Source organism: Podarcis cretensis (genome assembly GCF_951804945.1).
Source record: "Podarcis cretensis genome assembly, chromosome: 1".
Taxonomy (NCBI): domain Eukaryota; kingdom Metazoa; phylum Chordata; class Lepidosauria; order Squamata; family Lacertidae; genus Podarcis; species Podarcis cretensis.
The window spans coordinates 103,230,000-103,250,000 of record NC_137170.1 but is presented as its reverse complement, the minus strand read 5'-3'; the positions used below and the strand labels follow the sequence as shown (position 1 = coordinate 103,250,000).

Below are 20,001 nucleotides of genomic sequence, written 5' to 3'. Positions count from 1 at the left end.
TAAAAGAAAGAAAGAAATCACAGGAAATAACATCAAGTGAAACTTTGTGGCCCACATACTAAATGAAAAACCCTGATCTAAAATTTGCTTTTCAACAAAGGTACACTCCATGTGAAAAAAATGCTAGCAAGGTTGAGAATTTGTATGGTTTCCTCAGCATCATCTTGAAAACTTTATCAGGTGTGAGGCTCCAACCATTTACACCAGCTAATATCTGAGGAGGCAATTGGAGTCCTGGGCACAGCCAGGTTACGAAAAACATAGCCCCTCTTCTGTCATTAAATAGCACTCATACCAAGACATAGAGGGACGCAGGTAGTGCTGTGAGTTAAACCACAAAGCCTAGGACTTGCCAATCAGAAGGTCGGCGGTTCGAATCCCCGCCACGGGGTGAACTCCCGTTGCTCGGTCCCTACTCCTGCCAACCTAGCAGTTCGAAAGCACATCAAAGTGCAAGTAGATAAATAGGTACTGCTCCGGCGGGAAGGTAAATGGCGTTTCTGTGCGCTGCTCTGGTTTGCCAGAAGCAGCTTAGTCATGCTGGCCACATGACTCGGAAGCTGTACCTCCACCTCAATAGCGTAAGGGATTGCATAAGTACTGAGTGACAGAGAAGTGGTTTGGACACCAGCCTCACTGCAGTTGGCCTGGATAGGCCTGGAGTAGGGCAGGATAGCAGTGAGGTCAAGGGCTGTGCAGATGCACTGATGGAATTAAGCTGGCACTCCTGTCCGTGTGTTTGCACAGCCCCCACTTCACCTCTGCCTTGTCCCTGTTCAAGTAAGTTGCAACAACACCAGGAGCTATCAGAAAGGCATCATCTCACCCTTGAAGCTGCCTTATAGTACACTTGCGAAAAGATGGCCACTGTAGCATCAGCAACCTTGATTTCATTGTTGCTCGTGCATACATTTCCAGAGGTACAGATCGGGGAAGTTGCAGTTGCCCTATAGTAATAAGATCGTTGCTGATATTTTACCACTACTGCTACTCTTGCTTTGCAGCTATTAATGCTACATATATGCCACCAGTGGTAATGAGACCTCATAGAGAAGGCACTCCACTAGGCAATGGTGCCAAACAACCTCCATTAATTTCAGCAGGGCTCATGAAGAAACCCAGGTTCAAATGTATAGCATCCATGCTTGGTGCTTTGCATCGAGGTGGCTGAAGAGATCAGGGAAACATAACATATTTCATTCTTTAATTTTACCATGTTTATAAAAAAGCTTTGGGCCTGGAATTTGCTAGGAGTTTAGCACTATCTATGTACAATTTAAAACAAAAAACGAAAAAAACCCTGCATGTTGCTCTACTCTGAGTGACTCTGGTGCCTTCCCTTTTTCCCTCTCCTCACAAAGCAAAACTTGTTTTTGTTTTGTTTTCTTTTTTAATTCTTGCAGCTTCCAATTTTGTTTTTGGTTAGGCTTTCTAGAATCCTTGCAATTCAACACATAAACATTTATCGCTATATCCATTAAGACTTAAGGTTTTTTAGATTTTCAACTATGAGGGAGTACTCAGCCAAAGATGCTTGAAAGATAAATACGTTTAATTAGGGGCAGAGGATGATCATTAAAGGAAGTCTGACTGCTGCAGAAGTCATTAACAATCTTAAATGAAATTTTTATTTTTATGATAGCCATTTACATGTATAATAAGAGCCAATGATTCTTGGGAGCAGTGTGACAGAAACAGAGTGTAGCGAGAACTCATGTAAGACATAGTATTTAAATGAGCTGGTGTTAGCTATTCATATTTGTTAATGAACTAGATATGCAGGGCTATAAGAATGAATGTTCTGATGCTTTAAATTTTAATATCTGGAAATCAAGGGTAAGGACCAATTACCAGGATTTTCACCCCTTAAAAGGAATAATTAATAATGACATAACAAATGTACAATTCCAAACTCCTAAAAAAAATAGTAAAAATTAGGATCAATAGTATGAAGAAAAGATGGGAACTGTGGAATCTTAATGCACTATTTTATAATTAGAACTGCTTCTTTGTAATAAATGATAGGAGTGCCTTGCAGACTTTGATCACCTGGAATTACTGGCGCTTGCAGTAGAAATGAACAGACTGTGTTTTGCCCTTTACCTTTATGGTAAATAAAACAGCATTCTAATAATTAAATAAATTGTAAATCCCTAATCCTATTTAGCCATCCTCATTACACAGGCCAGGAAAGTTACTCTGCTATTACCTGTCTAGTTCTAATGATTGGTAATGATTTATTGTGTCTTTTTTATTGTTCTAAAAGTGCCCTGATGTGGTGCCTTGATGTCTAATGAAAAGAGATTGGTCTTAAAAAGCAACTCATTGTTTATCCTGACTCTTAGATAACACACTTTTTCTCGTGATAAAATATTTTTCTTATTTATTGTTCAAAACGCACAATATAGACAATAACTCTAATTTGGGGGCTGCCTTATTCAGTTGTGTTTTATCCCTGGTGCCTGACTGTCTACCGCAGTACCTCAGCACATAGCTTTACTCTGAGATAAGCCCCTTCTGCCTTGCTCTTTCTCCCATGCTTTCTGTAGTTTTGCCTGCAGGATGCAGGTTTTGAACTGAAGAGCGCAGTGGAGTTCTAACTGTGCCTTTCCGGTTTCAGCACAATCAAAGTTTTGTGTTTAGAATTGTCCTTGACATTCTTTCGTCCCACAATGGGGTGGACACAGTGTGCTGGAAGCCATGACATCATTATCACTGACACAGACTTAAATAAATCACCTGCATCTTGGCCTCTTTCTGCTTATTCAAGGATTCTTCATCTCGAGGAAGAAAGTGCTCTTTATTTTTACAAACCTTTATCCCAGGGGTGGCTGGAAAATGCAAACTTTTACAAGTGTTTTCAAAATAAATATACTCTGGGGTTCTTAGGAAGGCGCATCGCTCACAGTCAGATGTAGTCTGCAAAACTTAGGTGCTGTGCAAAAAGGTAAATCTGCTCAAACTTTTGTTGCTATCAGTACAAATTAAATAAATGTAAGCTCTCGTACTCTTAGATTTATTTGATACATCTGAACACAGCAAGCTGGGTTTTGGGTCCCTTTGCTGTTGATTTTTTAATCATTGTTTGCAATGTTTCCTGTATACTTGAGTACAGTATTGGTGAAATCAGAAACAAGCTCACATAGTTGATCTTTGAAAAATATTGTTGCCCCAGAAAGAGGATGCACAATTCTGTTCAGGAAGAGTTTCTCTGTGACTTGAAGGGGTGTAAAGTAAGATTTGCTTTCTACAAAAAGCATGCCTAGATAAAAGCACTTAGAAATTAAGGCTTTTTTTTTTTGTTTTACTGATACAGAATTTGGAGATAATCAGCAGAAAAAAAAAAAGCATTTTGAAAGGCACATTCACCCTGAAATACATGATGTACTTTTGTGACCTGCACAAAAACAAGAAGAGCATTCTCTGTATTTGCCTATTTATTGGGTTTTGGGAAGCAGCTCGATCATAATGTAACTTCTCTGTACTGCAGCAGAACATTACAATGAGGAAGGAAATGCAGCCGAAATCTTAGCATCACCACTATTATGCAAAAAAATAAGAAAATGCTGTTAGCGTTTTTTCCCCCTTAGTGACTGGGTAGATGTGCCCTCAGATGGAAACAAACTTGTGACTCCTTTCTACCAGAAATCACATGAGCTGATCAAGGAAGGGGGGGGGGGGGAATCCACACAAGCTATATTTATATCCAGCACTAAACCTCTCACAAGTGCTGTACCATTCAGCTTCCTAGTAAGCTGCCACAAGAAATACTGTGTATCACAGCTGACAACTTTTTATCAATGTATATGGATTTTCCTAAAGGTTTTTGGAATCAAGATATCCTGTAACAATGTTCTATGGAGGAGACAAAGTGCCAAATCACTGTAAACTATATAGTTTGAAGAAATTATCGGCAGTTTTTGCAGGAATATTTTAACTTGGGATGTTTTTATTTTAAGCTACAAAATAATAAAATGTATATTTATAGCTCCATCTCATATTCTGGTTGTAAAACTTTGAAATAAGTCAGCTCAGCTTTAGTTTTGATTAAAATGGCACAATTAGATCCTGTTATTCAATCAGCTAATTCCTCACAAAACGGAACACATAAATAATACCGTAGGATTGCAAACCTCAGAATGAAGTTTGTACTCCTCGCCTTCTTCCTTGCAACAGTTGTTGCAGAAATTGATTGATGTTGTACCATTTTATATCCACATCAAACTCTTTATTTGGGGGGGACCCAAACTAACAATCCCAACAATAAGCATTTTCAGTGCTTTTTTTCTAGAAAAATAGGTGTTTGTACTCACCATGAAGTTGCTACAGTAAGTGCCACACTTTTTAACAACTAAAAAAAGAGGTGCTGGTACTGCAAACCCATAAGTACCCCCTGGAAAAAAGCACTGAGCATTTTAAAGTTCTATGTACCAGGAATTCAGTCATTATCCCTAGACTACCTAAACAGATAATGTCTGATTAGGTCCATTTTTGGATTTACCCATTTACAAGTTCCACTTCTTTGTCACATTACTTGGAAAAAATGTTTTAGACCTCATTTATTCCCTGTTCACATATAGCATTCTAGTCCCATATTGCCGTTCTCCTTACCAGCAGACATATGGATGCAGAATTCAGACGTGGAAGATAATTGAGTCAAGACATACCTGGAGAGTTAGTTTTATGCATTCTGTTGTGCAATGATTTGGAGACGGGAATTATTTTAAAATAATACCATCCTGGAATTTACCTGCCAGCTGGAGACACGTTATACACAGCTGACAACGTAACCTGAAGACCTGCTGTGCTATTACTGTGCTTGTATTATAGATACATATTTTGATGCAGATATCACCACATCAGAATGATTTCAAGATGGTTTCTCTTAATGCTAGTGGCAAAGTTGTAGTTACCCTCCCATTCTGAAACTCAACACATTCTACTTCTTTCCTGAAAGTAGTGGTTGATGATGTAGTAAAATAACCATTTCTTTCGTCTTGTTCACTGACAAATTGCTGAAGCCATTGGTCCAAGAACCATTTAATATTGTAACTTTTGGTGTCACCTTTTTCATCCTTGGGAATAATTACTTCACATGATCAATGCAACCATCAGCTGCAAAAAAAATTGTAGAATGGGGGGAAGTTCATGAAACTGCTGCAGCTAAAACCCAGGAGCTATCAGTTTACACGTAGTATTGTTTATTGTGATTCCTGAGAGTGATTGAAGTAGACCAAGAAGCTGAGTTATTCCAAGTTAACAACAGGCAAGAGCAAAATAAGTTCAAAACAATCTTTTGAAAGTGTAGGCTGAAAAATATATTTATTTTTATCCCACCCTTCCAAAGAGCTCAGAGCAATACACTTGCCTCTTCTTCCCCACCTCCCCACATGTGGCATCTGTGAGGTAGGTTAGACTGAGAGGCTGACCCAAAGTCATCAAGTGACCTTCATGGCCGAGAGGAAATTTGAACCTAGGTGCCCCCAGTTATATTCTAGCCACATCACCACGCCTGTTGTACAAATTACCCATTAAGAATTTTCTCGTATTTGCTGCCATTTCAGGTAACGTCCCTGTCCCTGTGAATAGTTCAGGTGTGTGGGGGGAATGTTGGACCACTGTCCCAGGGATCAGCACATTGGTGTCTAAAGTCTCAGGTATTCCTTGTTATTTATAGGATTTTAAGTAATTAACTCAGGGCCAGGTCTCTTATAGGAAGCTGCCTTATATACCAAGTCACAGACTGTTGACACTGCCTGGCAGCTGCTCTCGAGGGTTTCAGACAGGGCCTTCCCCAACCTTAAACCTGGTGATGCTGGGGATTAAACCTGGGACTTTCATCATGCAAAACACTTGCTCTACAACTGAGCTTTGGTTCTTCCTTTGGCATGTGATTGCCTGGAGAAACTGAACTGCGGGAATAACACTTCTTAGGATACCTTTTGTCAAACACTCAGGCCACAAGAAGGGCTGCCGCATCTCTTAACAATCCAGCTAATTCTTGTGTTTGTCCGCACAAATGTATACCCAGTAACAACAGGGGCTGCTCACATGGAGGAAGCCCATATTGTCCAGACCAGTCCTTAGAATTCAGATTACATGATCAAATTCATGAAACAGCCTGAACAAAGCCATTGTGCTGAGATTTACAAGCGGGGTGTTCTGTGCTTTTGTTGAAAGAATCATCCTTGTTGCTGCCATTTGCTCGCTGTTTTAGTAAGGCTATTCTGTCCACTGAAAATGTCCATTCCTGTATTACAGAAGAAATGAAGGAAGAGTATGACACCATGGGGCCTGAAGCTGCAATTCAGACCACTGGAAACAACGGAACAGGTAAGGGAAGACCTATACAAACTTCTCTAGCTTCCTATTGACTTTGATTATTTTTGTTTGTTTTGCAAACTGAAAGAATAAGCCAGGTACACTAATTCACTTTTCTAGATGAAAGTTTGAGATATTCCTAATTACATGTACATTTCCCTGATTGTTTCACTTTGATACAAACCATTGATGCAGCCTTGATCCCACTGCACTTTCTGGGAACATTTCTGCGGAGATCTGTGTGACTAGGATAGTTTCTTTTGTGTTTGATAAAAAGTATATTTTCCTGCCTCCATCTATCCCTCATTTAATGTGACCGCATCCTTGGGAGTTAATAGATTCCAGCACTGTAAAGAGTGGTATTTTTTTTTTTAATAATATTTATTAAAGATTTTCAAATATAACAGAAAAAGAAAAACATCCAAATTTAAAACCTTATTTTCATTGGCATCTTTCCAGGACTTCCCCTCCCCTCCCCCTCTTGTATTCCAATTCTTTCAAATAGATTCAACAAATTCTTACCCCAAATTTTAAAATTATTATCATTGGCCCAATTTAAAAAAAATATTTTCCCATCCCCTAAAATCGACCTGTTCCCTTCCACGAGTTCCCCTCTTTAATATGCAATACAGATTAAGATAAACAGAAAGATAAAAAAAAGAATAAAATGTAATTTAACACCCTTTGGATTCCAAATTTCCCTCCCCCCTTTCCCGGTTGCGTTCCCAATATCCATCAATGTCTACTGTCATCCTGGAGCTCCCACATCTAAACCACAGTCCTTCACCAGTCCGCTTTGCCGTCTTTTTATTAGTCTTTGCCATCTTTTGGTCATCTTTGGTTTCACATGTCCAATCTTGGAAGGAGTCTATCTTCCAACTTTGTCCAGTTCTTGTTATTCTTATTGTTCTTGTTGTTCTCTCTCCTCCTCTTTTCCCCCCCCCCCCCTGCTCTCCTGCACAAATGTTCTAATTCCAAAAAGCTTCTAATTCCTCTGCAGAGGCTTTGTTATTCAGGAACAAAACATTACGTCATGTCCCTTCCATTCTTCAATAGATAAATCTATTGTCTCCTTTAGTGTGTAGACCTCTGTAGACAAAATAGTGTTCCATTTCTGCAGTTTCCCAGGCGATAAAAAGTCCTATTCAAATTCGATGCCAGCAATACTTGTAGTGTCCCACAGCTCCTCTAGAGGGATTATAGTAACTCAGTTTCCTTCCCGATCACACCCAACAGTCAAAGTAACTTATTATTCCTTGTTTTAAACAATTTATATCCAATTTGTAACAAATGTGACCAGCAAAGTCCTCGTAACAAAGTTCTCTTTTTGTTCTTCCGCTTTGACAGCTCCTTTGACAGCTGTCAAAACCTCTATTTCTCCTCTCCCGGCGCTCTTTCAGATCGCTCCCGGGGTTTCCGGGGGGGGGGGGGTTGCATTTTAATTCACATTCCACTTTTCTCCTCCAGCCCAGTCTTATAATTTTCCATCGCGAAGTTAATAACTTTTTCAAAATAAGGTTACACTCGATCTTAGTTGTCAAATCCTTTGCTTTAGCTCCTCTACAACAGGGGGGAGGCTGACTTCCTTTTTGCACCTCCCCCACTCGCTCCGAATTTAAATAGAATTTTCCCCCTTTTTTAATCCAAGTTCCAATTACTCACGGGTTATTCTTTTAAAGACCAAATATTCAATGGAAGAAGTCAGCGCTCTCCATCGAATGGCATGCGGCTTCGCTTGGCAGGGGAAGCGGAGGACTCACAGCACCACCACCCCCCGTCACCCGCTCCGCAGCCTTTAAAAAGGCTCCTTCGCGGGTTGGGGGGGCGCAAACGGTGCCTGCCGAGTCACCATGCCCATGGGTTTCAGCGCCCATGGTTTTTGAGGGTCCCCGCGTCGCCGGCGCGGTAGAACCCAGCCCCTGCCGAGCAGGCTCCCTCCAGAGCTCGGAGGGAGTCCGCCATTCGGCGATGGCGCCAACCCAGAAGAGTTGTAAAGAATGGTATTTTTCCCCCCCATGCAGGTGATTATGCTGGAGTTTAATGTAGCTAGAATTTTCCTGTGACAGGATCTGTACAAATATTTTTATAATCATAATGGGTGCACTTTTTGTATCAATACCAAACCCACATGTTTTATTGGGTGCATACTTCAGACCACTGAAACTTTTTTTCCACTTTCCTTAACTCATTCTTCACTCCTCTTCTCAGAAATCTACCGTGTGTAGATGAAAAGAAAGTAACACTGATACAAAAGATGCATTGTTTCTAAGCCATCTCTTTAATGCTTTACTGAAACCTCCAGAATAAAATGGGTTTTTCTCCAATCTTGATAGTTCAGTGTGTTCAAGCTGCTTTCCATTTGATTAATGGGACTGGTTTCTTCACAGGTAGCCTACAGTTGTAGGACTGTGTCTCAACTATTCCTCCTTGTGAGGGATACCTGTATTTGGCAAAGTTCTGTCCATGGTCCTAGCGTTAAGAACCTGATACAGTTCTGAGCTATAAAGATGTCGCAAACATGCCTGGCCAGTGAGGAAAGACAGAGCACCTTAACTTTGTGAAAATGGAAGGAAGGGAACTTTTTCCAGTGAGACAAGACTATTATTCCATATTCTCCTTACTGTAGTTTCCATCCTAAATAAGCTGTTTTCATGTTCCATTATGATATTTGATTCTTAGTGCCCACTAGCAATGCTGTTAAGTAGGGTGGCACCCAAATGCTACAAGGATTTTATTACTCACACCTCTCTAATGCTGGTACACACCCACATGTTCTTATTAGACATTGCAACAAACTGACTTGCCTAATTCTTATGGGGGGAAATAATGGAAAAATTAATCCATGTTGGTGTGTGAGTGCATGTGTTTCTATCTTTTGTATATTAGTCTTATATACTGGCGGGTAATCCGTAAAGTAAAATGAGGTCACATTTTCATTAGTTATGTATTACAAAGAGGAACATCAAAACATCTATACTGTACTGAAAAAATATTTTTTATTCTTCTTGGGATTTTAATGGTGTGTAGCAAGGCCAAGGACAGGTCCTGTTAACACGATGTACTGGCAACAGTATGATCCCACTCCACTCACAACCTTTTAAAGAGCCTTGTAGATGTCACAAAGCGCCGTAAATTCTCCAACACTGAGCCCCAGAGATTCTTGTCCAGGAGGGCAGCCCCCCAATAAGCAAATTTGTAAGAACCAAATCACTAAAGCTATGGAGGGCAGGCTGTCTGTCTTTCATATACACTACCACAATCTCATATAGCATGATCATGATCAACCATTTTTTCCTCCCTACAAACCTCACAACACCCAAAGTCAATCCTCATAGCCCTGCATAAATGTAGAGCTTAATGCCTAGCCAAAATTTGGAACAGTACAACTTGTCTCTGCCACCCTTTCAGTGTCAAAAATTGAAAATCTTCCACTGGTGGACATCTGGAGAATACCTTCCTACCTGTAGAATACCTTCCAACCTGTAGAACCCACCTGCAACTGTCTTTGCCATTCACCTAACAAGGTCCATTTAACTCAACTTCCAAAAAGGACAGTGGCAACAAAAGATCAGTGTCCCTCTGCCCCAACCCCTAAAATATTTTGTTTCTCAGTCATTATTTTTATTTTTTTTAAAAGCAAAAAACATGTGGTAATGTAGCATTAGTAATATTATAGTTTAAAAGGTTTACATTTAGAAGTAAAGTTGGCTATTTATCTTAAGGTTCATGGTAAAGACTTCTTAAGAGTCTCATCTTAAGAGTTTCACACCATGCTCCTGACACTTCCATGTGGTCTCAGCGCCACATTTCAGTGGTTCAGATGCATGGATAATCTCCATGCCAGTACCAGCTGCCATTAGCATCATCCACTGTAAGTGGAAACTGTAATGTTTGAATCCTATCTAACTGCATTCCTAGTAAATTAGGCCACAATGTTTACTGAGACTTTCAGTTTGAGTGGTGGGTACCAATGCACATCCAGCAGAGAGAGCAGATTTCAGTATTTTGTATCTCAGCCTACAGGAAATAAAAAAGATTTCTATCAGATTCCAGTTGTAATTCCGTCTCACCAGGTGTTCCACAAGACTATTAATGCTGGCATTGGTACCAGTAAGAGAGTAGCTTCTGCAGTGTGAGAATCTGTCTACTTAAAAACTAGGCTGATACTACAAGAATATTTCACATGCAACCACAAAATGGTGGTGATGATTCATAATCATGGCCAGTTAGACCAAATTTGAGCAATTAATTTCGTGTACTTTCACACAGGTAAAACTGGCACCACTTCAGCCCAGCATGGCTTTGAGACTTTGCATCCTTATAGGTATTTTGAGGAAATGGATGAATGCATTCCCTGTAGATAAACAAAATCTGCTTATCCTTACCCAGTAATAGCCGCAGACAAATAAGTTTTGCTGAGACTGCATTTTGAAAAAGAAAGGTAGGAAAAGAGTTCTCTGCAAAGAAAAACAGAAGTAAAAGTTGGCAAGTTGAAAGGACTGATCGCTTTGAGACTCTAATCTGCATGTACCAATGAGGACCTGCCACTTCCTGCTTAATGAAGGCTGTGGTTTTATTAGCTTTGTTGCCGATTAGGAGCAGCTATCTCCATCTTACAGCAAGAGTTCCCACAAGAAATAACTGGCCTCCTATGCTCTCGAGTGTCTCCTTTAAATATCTCTTTTCCTTAGTGTGGTTTATGCTCATATGATGTTATGCTACCTCAGGCTTTAAGGAGTCCCTGCCCTAGTCCTTAATTAAAACAAGACTTCCTTAGTGAGGTCACTCACTCTACATCTTCCTAAAAAGCTTGACTCACAGATGGGAGTGTGATTTCTGTTTGCAATTTAAATTCACTAGGAATCAATGTGTGAGGCTATAGGCATAGAAATCATGCAGAGGGCATATAAGGGGAAATTCTCTGTCCTTTCAAGAGACATTAGTTGTTGGGGGGGGGGGGGGTAAGAGCAAGGGATGATCACAAGAATTTGTGCTAGCTTTGGCTGGTTTTCCAACCACAATGTTTCTTGATGAAGTTAGACCTTGCCACAGTTAATGACGTAGTTACCTCCAGATTAGAGTATAATGTGCTTTGCATGGGGCTGTCCTTGAAAGGTGTCTGGAAACTTCAGCTGGTGCAAAATGCTCATGCGGAATGGAGCAGAGCAGTCAGAACATATTAATGCCTGTTTTGTGTGATACGTACTAATTGCCAGTTTGTTTCTGGGCTTGGTTCAAGGTGCCGCTTTTCATCTTTGGCTGGGGAGGGCAGGATATTAAAAAAAAAAAAATATTATGATTTATTATCTTCAAAGGCCTAAACAGCCCGGGACCTGGGCATCTTCCTTGTCTCATGCTCTGCTCCACATCTGAAGCTTTGCTCCAGATTCCTTGCCTGCATGAGGCATGATAGATAGCTCCCAGGAGCAGGGCCTTTTCTGCACTGGCACTCATTTTCTGGTGTGCCCTTCTGAAATGTGTTTATTTTATGAATTGTTTTCCTTTATTCACTTTTTTTCTTGATTTGCCATGATAGTTGGTATATGAATTATTCCGTTTTGAGGAGTCACATCCCATAATATATTGCATGATGTTTTAATTTGTAAGCTACTTGAATTTCTTTCCTTTTTTTTTAGTGGAAAAAATGTGAGGTATAAAGTTTTAAGTAAAATTCATTTGCAGTCACATTTTGTTTGTTTGTAACGCTGATCAATTATTCTAATGATGGCCAAATTCTTGTCAGTAACATAAGAGAAACTTTGAATTGCCTGATCTGCATTCAGATGGCACATGATATTTATATTAATCTTTAATACATAATCACACTGTTAACGTTGTTTCAGTTAAGGATCTGTCAGCTCCCCAGTAAATCCCGTTGTTTTAAAGGTTTATAACTTAGACATAAACATTTGCCTTAGCTCCTGAATTCCTTTAATGCACAGGGAAACTGAATAATGCACACGTTTTAGAACCTCAAAAACGTTTAGTATCAAAGGAGACAATTATAGCCTCCTGTACAAAACTAGCATTCAAAACTGTTTGTAGGCCTGTTTGAGAAAGCTGACCAACCATCTGTAGGATCTAGTATATTACTAGGAGCAAAGGAAGAAATAACTTTAGGTAGTGACCTTAATGGTATGTTTGAGATAATAGTGACAAAAGCAGCAGCTTTTAATAAGCCTCGTTCCAATTTGTGTTTTAATGCTATAAAAATTTCTGGAACCGTTATTCTAAACAGTTATGTTCGGCTATAAGCTTGCAGTGCTTGAGTAATGTTCCTATGGTCTGAACTGGTTTAAGTAGTTTTACAATATGGCCATTGGCCCAGAGATGGACTTCTGGCAAGAACACCAACCACATATTTTCCTGTTCAATTTGCTGTCTACCGTTTTCAGTCTTCCTGCTATAACTCCCTACTTTCCAGCAGAAACCAATTATAATTTATATGAACTTTTTTCCAGGATATTTCTTCCATATTGCTGTCAATATCCTACCCAGTAATTCACAACCCACCTCCAATCCAAACTATATATTCATTTTTTTCAACACCATCCTCCCCTATTTAACCAGAATATTTCTTTCCTTGAGAAAATATGTTTTGAAACATTAGAAGAAGGCATATACTTCAGGAATATATAATGATAGAGAGCCAGCACAACAAAAAAAGCTATTTGACTTGCCCAGGCACACCCAAGTTTATTTCCATTAAATGTATATCAACAGTGAAAAAAGACAGTGTTTGGCAATACAAGAACCTGATGTTCACAGATTTCAACATGCTGAATGGTCTTTATCATTCACTCTCTATTCCACAGTCACTCTCAGTGTGACTGATGGCTACCTGAATATGGCTGGGATCCAACAGTTACTTCAGTCACATACCCAGCGAATTAGAGGAGACAGTGGTATTTGTGTAGGCGTTAAAGCCCACACAAACAGGCCCAAAGAAAGACAGAAATTCAGCAGATAGAAGAGAGCATGGGAAAAGGCCACAGGAAAGGCATTCTAATGAAAATATAAAAATTGATTTGGTCCTATATGCCGAAGCACATGGCAAAATGGTAGGTGGTTTCTGCAAAATTCAGAGCAAACTTTATCCTCTTTGTAGGCTTCCTACATCTGGCAAACTGGTCACCATCTTGATGGGCAGAGCCAGTTTTGCTTGCATGGAAGTTTGTAGAAAATATGATCGCTACTTCCAGGAAAGTAACAAAAGATTTCAACACACAGTTTCCTTTATGCTTCTCCTGAGAGGCCTGAGCAGAGCTTTAGGCTCCTGTTCTAGGCTGGCTGGACCCCTGGACAGGAATCTTCCTCTTGCATAGACATACTACAGCTTTGTTTCGCAAGCCCCTTTGAACTATTGAAAGCTGTTTTTAAAACTTCTTTCTGCTTCAAAAGTGCATTGACCTGCATTAGGAGAAGCGGTGGCTGTTCAAGGGTCACAGTGGTGCAGTCAGAGCAGGACCTGGGAACAGACATCAAGAATGAGGCAGAATGTGCAAGAGGGACACCAAGTATAAGCACGGTTGCATTACCATAAGGGAAGGGTAATCCCATTAAGTCCAGAGTCTAACGTTACCTAACCGTGCCACTGAAACACAAGTCAAAAATGTCCTTGCATGTGCAGAACTAGGTGTGAGGATATTTGGATTCTGGACAACATATGACATAGTTAAGGGGTAAATATCTAAGGATCTGTTTTATGTTTTGTTTTGTTATGTTTTTAATATAATTCTCTTAAACTCACTGCCAAGGGCATATGGTAGTGACCCAAAGTATGAATAGCATCATAAAAGAACTAAGGTATTTAGGTATTGGAACGCGGGTGGCGCTGTGGTCTAAACCACTGAGCCTCTTCGGCTTGCTGATCAGAAGGTCGGCGGTTTGAATCCCCGTGATGGGGTGAGCTCCCATTGCTCGGTCCCAACTCCTGCCAACCTAGCAGTTCAAAAGTATGGCAGTGCAAGTAGATAAATAGGTACCAACATGGCGGGAAGGTAAGCGGCATTTCCGTGCACTGCTCTGGTTTCGGTGATCTCTTGTGCCAGAAGCGGCTTAGTCATGCTGGCCACATGACCCGGAAAAACTGTCTGCAGACAAACGCCAGCTCCTTTGGCCTGTAAAGTGAGATGAGCGCCACAACCCCAGAGTCGTCTGCGACTGGACTTAACTGTCAGGGGTCCTTTACCTTTACCTTTTTAGCTAGGTAGCTAGCTGGTCAGGGCATGCCACTTCCTAAGAATATCTCCGCCCCTCCCACTCCCCCAGTAGTATTCTGAAGTTTGACCTCTAGTTTCATGAGCCATTTCAGAACTTTATAAATATGGGAGCACCTGTTTTCAGGGCTATCACTAAACAGCCTTCTTCTGTTGATTCTTATTTTTGCCGATCTAAGTTCATTCATCTTTATCATGACCTATTTCTGAGGAAGAGAGAGAGAGAGAGGAGAGAGAGACAGAGAGACAGAGAGAGAGAGAGAGTTTAACTTGAGCTCAGCAGGTTGCGCATTGAAGAAAGATGTTGCATATTGACAGGAACTGGAACATTTTTATTAACAACATCTATGAGGCTATTGCCAGAATTGCTTCCTTCTGTAAATGATATTAAGGCATCTCCTGGGATTTAGTAGTTTCAAACTATATGTTTTACTGGACCATTTCCCTCCCTTGCAGAATTAGGTATTTCCTTTAGATTTTTTAATAAAATGATTTTTGTAATAAAACCTATTTTTGTACATAAAATACTGTAAGATTTTACTATGAAGCAAACAGAGGTGTGAGTTGATTTTATGCTAGCACCATTGACCACCTATGGCACCATAATGGATTTTCTCCTTTATCTGTTGCCTTGAGGCAAAGATGCTAAATATTTCAGTAACCCTGTGTGTTGGTTTCCTCCCACAGTCTAAGTTACAATGATGTAAATCTAGTGCTTCTGTCACTCTATAATTATCAATCCAACCCCATTGATTTTAGGGTAGATACTGCTGATTTATGCTGTTGTAAGAGGGAGCAGAATCAACTTGATCTCTATTTTGGTTGCTTTATGAGAGAAAATATTTTAATCATCTTGGTGCTGAGTTTGTAACCTGACCTACTCAAATAAATGTATCAAAGTCTGAATACGTATGGACAGTAAAAAGCTAGTGTCAGTAAAAGTCTTAAACTGTATGTGTGCTGAAGAGGTACTTTTCAATACATAATTGAAAACACAATTCAAAAGCTGTTTTAGCTATAATTCTGCTCTGAGTTTACATGCTTAAGTCCCTTTGACATTGGTGGTCTTAAACAAACATACTGAGCAATGGATTGAATGTGAGGTCTCCTATACAGTTGGATTAATACTTTTCTACAATATCATAGGCTTTTACTGAATTATTCCTGCATCTAATGTTCAGAAAGGAAGGAAGGAAAATGATTAATTTTAGCAAGAGGATGCTTTGTGGTTCAGAGGATTTTCCCCCCATGGACATTGCACAGGCAATAAAACAACAACAAATTTTATGTTTTAATGAGGGGGGGCGGGAATAAAAACTTCACTGTTTTTAGGGCCTACCTCACTTAATTGTGTTCCAGAACTAAATAGTAATGTTTGTAAAATCATTCCAACATCACATTATTTGAGTAACAGTGGTTCCTTTTTGAGGTGGTTGGGGGAGAGGATGTTGCTTCTCCAAGAATGTTATGTATTTCAGAGAAAAGACATTGGGCTAGAATCCTGACCAGTTCAGAATTCTAGTTTCCTGATCAGAAAGACGTCCATTAGCCTATATGCAAGCTTGCTTACCCCCCCCCCCCCGTTATTCTTATGGTCTTCCTTATCCCAATGCCCACTAACCAGCACTGAAAAAAAAATATATTTCTGTGTCCATGAAATGATGTCAGACAGTAGTCTCAGAGACCAAAAACAGAAGGTTTGGCAGGTGATCTATAGCAATCTCCTGATATATAATAAGGATTTATAACCTCCAAATCCGAACCATAGGGTTTGAGGAGATCCAAAAGCAGGCTAACTCCTTAGTCCACCTATCATGAAGTTCAGATAAGACTGTGGTCTCAGAGTACCAAAGGACAGAGATTAGAATTGCTCCCACTGGTTGCAATTTATTTCAGGAATCGTTTTTGTAAGATATTGAATTACACCAGAATTCCAAAATGCACGAAAGTCTAAAATGTTGCCTTTTCAGATTCTGTGCACAGACAGCATACAATATTGCACCCCCTCCCTTTTATATGGGGAAAAGAGGAGGGCACATGCATTGGCTTCTGCCATCTTTCATTAATGAATGGTGTCATCAGTGACTTTGCCAAATGTATTCTCTTACAAAATCACCAGCCAGTGATTTTATTGGCAGGAGAAATGAGCTAGGTGGAAGTATGGGTAGCCACAGGATTAGGCTCATAAAGTAAATGTATACCATCTTCAATACCACTGTGTAGACAAACATATAAATCCTCCACAAAACTATTTATCTCCCCCCCCCATCCCTCTTCTATTATAGTTAAGAATGCAAATTGCACGTCGGACTTTGAGGAATATTTTGCTAAGAGGAAAGTGGATGAAGGAGATGGACACTCAGTCAGTATAGCGGAGTACCTACAACGCAGTGATACAGCCATTATTTACCCGGAAGCCCCCGAGGAACTGTCTCGTCTTGGCACTCCAGAGGCCAATGGGCAAGAAGAAAATGGTGAGGATGGAATTCATTTTTAGCCACTCTTCTGACCTCTTGCAGCTGTTGCAATTATAAATGCACTACATGCCTGGGTGTTTACCTTAAAATTGAAGAACAGCTGCAGAAGCATGGAATTTCATGAGCAAAGATGGGACTGTAATTTCAGCATATTGTGATTGCTTTTTTAGTCAGCAAATTGAGACTCTTCTGTAGGTGAAATAAATAGCAGGGACAATTAAGGGTTATGTTTTTAAAGGAGCAGCGTCCTTGCTCTAATTTTAGTTTGGGAATGATTGAATTTTTTTACAGGACAAATTGAGGATTACTAACTGATTCTGTTAAGTCCTTAATAAGTAATTGAAAAAGCATCCGTGAAGATGGAACTAGATGGTGTTGTGTTTGGAGACAACAGACTGGTAGTTAAGTGCACAGCATCAATAAATCAGAGAAAGAAAGAAAGAAAAAACCCCCAACATTTTTCACCCCCCCCCCCCACAAGCTATTGTAGTCTCACAATAAGCCAGACGAAAGTTTTGAATTAATTTTCTTATGATTCATACAAGTTTGCCCTGAGCGTGTAAAAAGTGATTGATGTGGTTTTTGCAAGCAAGGTAGATATCATGGATATTCCACTGTAGGCAGATTGCAGTGATTCTTGTCAATCCATCCTGGGCAATAAGCCCATTAACTGCCATTGATTTACTGACCTTTTGGCTTGCTTCTTTCTCTCACGTCTCTTGGGCTACAGACCTGCCACCTGGAACTCCAGATGCTTTTGCCCAACTGCTGACCTGCCCCTACTGTGACCGAGGCTACAAGCGCTTGACATCACTGAAGGAGCACATCAAGTACCGCCATGAGAAGAACGAAGAGAACTTCCCTTGCCCTCTTTGCAACTACACATTCGCTTACCGCACCCAGCTCGAGCGGCATATGGTGACGCACAAGCCAGGGACAGATCAGGTGGGGGGGCTTGTTTTAAGTGATTTCTTTCTATAATAACCCCTTAGAGAAATGATATTGCTTTGATTGGCAATCATTATTAATTTTTCATGGCATTTTGAAGATGCAGATCTTTTAATGGTAATAGCTTTAATTGAGGCCTAAATGATTTTTTGATGGTCTCTTCTAATATGATTTAATAGTCTTATGTTCACGATCGAATGAGTGTGTTAATTTCTAATTTAGAAATTTTATTTGCACTTTAACTTGACTTTAGTTTCATTTTTTTATGTTCCTCAAAATGTGAATGAAATTGTGGCATTTTAATTATACATTATTAAACATCTCAGCAATTTTATCTCCATTTTTCACCTAGTTTTGCACTGCATTTCCCTTCCCCCCACATAGGATCTCAAAGACATCTCAGGAATCTGCTAATCTTATTTTCTGTCATTCATTACTTTTTATGGAGCCTTGTATATATTTTTCATGCAGTCCATACAAATAGGTTCATTTTTTTAGTTAATCTTGTTGCGTGTATCTGCGTGCGTTATGGCTGTTCTAATAACATGTGATCACTTTAGGAATACACTATTCCTGAAATCTACACATCCCAGCAGCAAATCTCCTGTAAATCAAAATGATTCCTTGATGCATTATATTTAATCAAATTGAATGTGTCTTTTGAATTCCTGCTTAAAACTTCTATAATGACGTGTTGCAATGGAAATCCAAATGGCAGATCTTAAACTACATTCCATCCCATTACTATGAGAATTATACCAATAGTTTTTATTCTAAAGAATGAGAAGTCATACTGATTTAGATTTATCATGACAGGCATTTTTTCAATAAAAGACGTGCTTAATTAAACAAACATGTATCATGCTCACCTTCTAATCAAGCAGTTTGGTAATTAGTTCACTGTTTCTCACTTGATCTCTGTAATCGATAAAATACAATTCTGACAGGATTTATCATAACATTTCATTTTAAAGAGCAAAGCGAGTTGTTAATCTGTAACTTTCCCCCCTTTCTGACAAAATGGGAGACAAGAGTGGCTTTTCCTCTCCTTCCCTATTGCTTTTGACTATCAAAACACTAATGGGAGGGGAGGGGGGGCATGTGGCTGGATATTTATCCAGAATAACTGCCTTAAATTTCACATGCAAGAGTGTGATTGTGCTGGCGCATTACGAATGGTAGCTTTGGTGTTGAAAAGTCCCCTCATTTGCTCATGGCATTTACAATTAGTAAATTAAAATGATTGTATCATATTAACAGTGGCACAACTAAAGTTTATAGTAGTCCTCTGAGGGCTGTGGGGGGAGACAAAGCAGCTGTTGCTGTTTGTTTATGCAACTCAGCAACATATGAGCACTGGTCCCTCAATGGCGCTCCGCGGGCTGGGCTCTGCTTGATCTTTGAAGGTTGCTGCTGTTTGAACAACCCTCCCTGTGTCCCATGTAACACCATCTGTCTCACTAGGAATGTGGGAAGATTCAGCACACCCTAGCAGTTGTCATACCGTTTCTGTGCTGTCTTTTCTGCAATAGGCTTTTGTGTCATTGCTGCTTGGGAGAAAAGGGGGAGTGGGGGGGGGGGAGGCTGACCTCCTACCTTGAACATCCAGACTAGATGACTGCAGCTTTTTTTTCTTCCCCCTTTTTAAAATCAGAATTCAAAGTCACAGCACTTTTCTCACTTGTTCAGAAAGGTCAGCTGTGTTTGATCCTATCTTTATGCTGCTTTTTAACTCGTCCTTTCTGCCAACTTTTCCTTCTTGTTTTTGCCCCTGCTCCTTAGCATTGCTCTGAAGGAGGGGAAAGAAAAAAAAGAACCAGTTTAATTCTCTGATCAGGACTTTCCCTCCCAGCAGTGACCGCCTCTTGCATTTGATAAAACAAAGCTTGCTTATCATCACAATGCTAAAGGGTTCAGAAGCACTGCAAATATATATTTAAAAAAAAAAAATGCTGCAAGTTACGAATTGACAATATGATCAGCTAAGAATATTAAAAGCCTCAATTTCTTTTAAAAATTAACAAATCCATTCCTTG

The 20,001-nt window shown here is 39.9% G+C and overlaps 1 protein-coding gene across 2 annotated transcripts in view; it reads left to right on the top strand.

The window, feature by feature from the left end:
• ZEB2 (zinc finger E-box binding homeobox 2) overlaps window positions 1-20,001 on the top strand; it is a 168,799-nt gene that overhangs the window by 122,204 nt on the left and 26,594 nt on the right. For both annotated transcript variants that reach the window (XM_079993115.1, XM_079993114.1), the window contains exons 4-6: window positions 6,262-6,333; window positions 16,826-17,014; window positions 17,748-17,962. In XM_079993115.1, coding sequence (XP_079849241.1) covers window positions 6,262-6,333; window positions 16,826-17,014; window positions 17,748-17,962 — 476 coding nt within the window. The remainder of the gene's footprint in view (window positions 1-6,261; window positions 6,334-16,825; window positions 17,015-17,747; window positions 17,963-20,001) is intronic.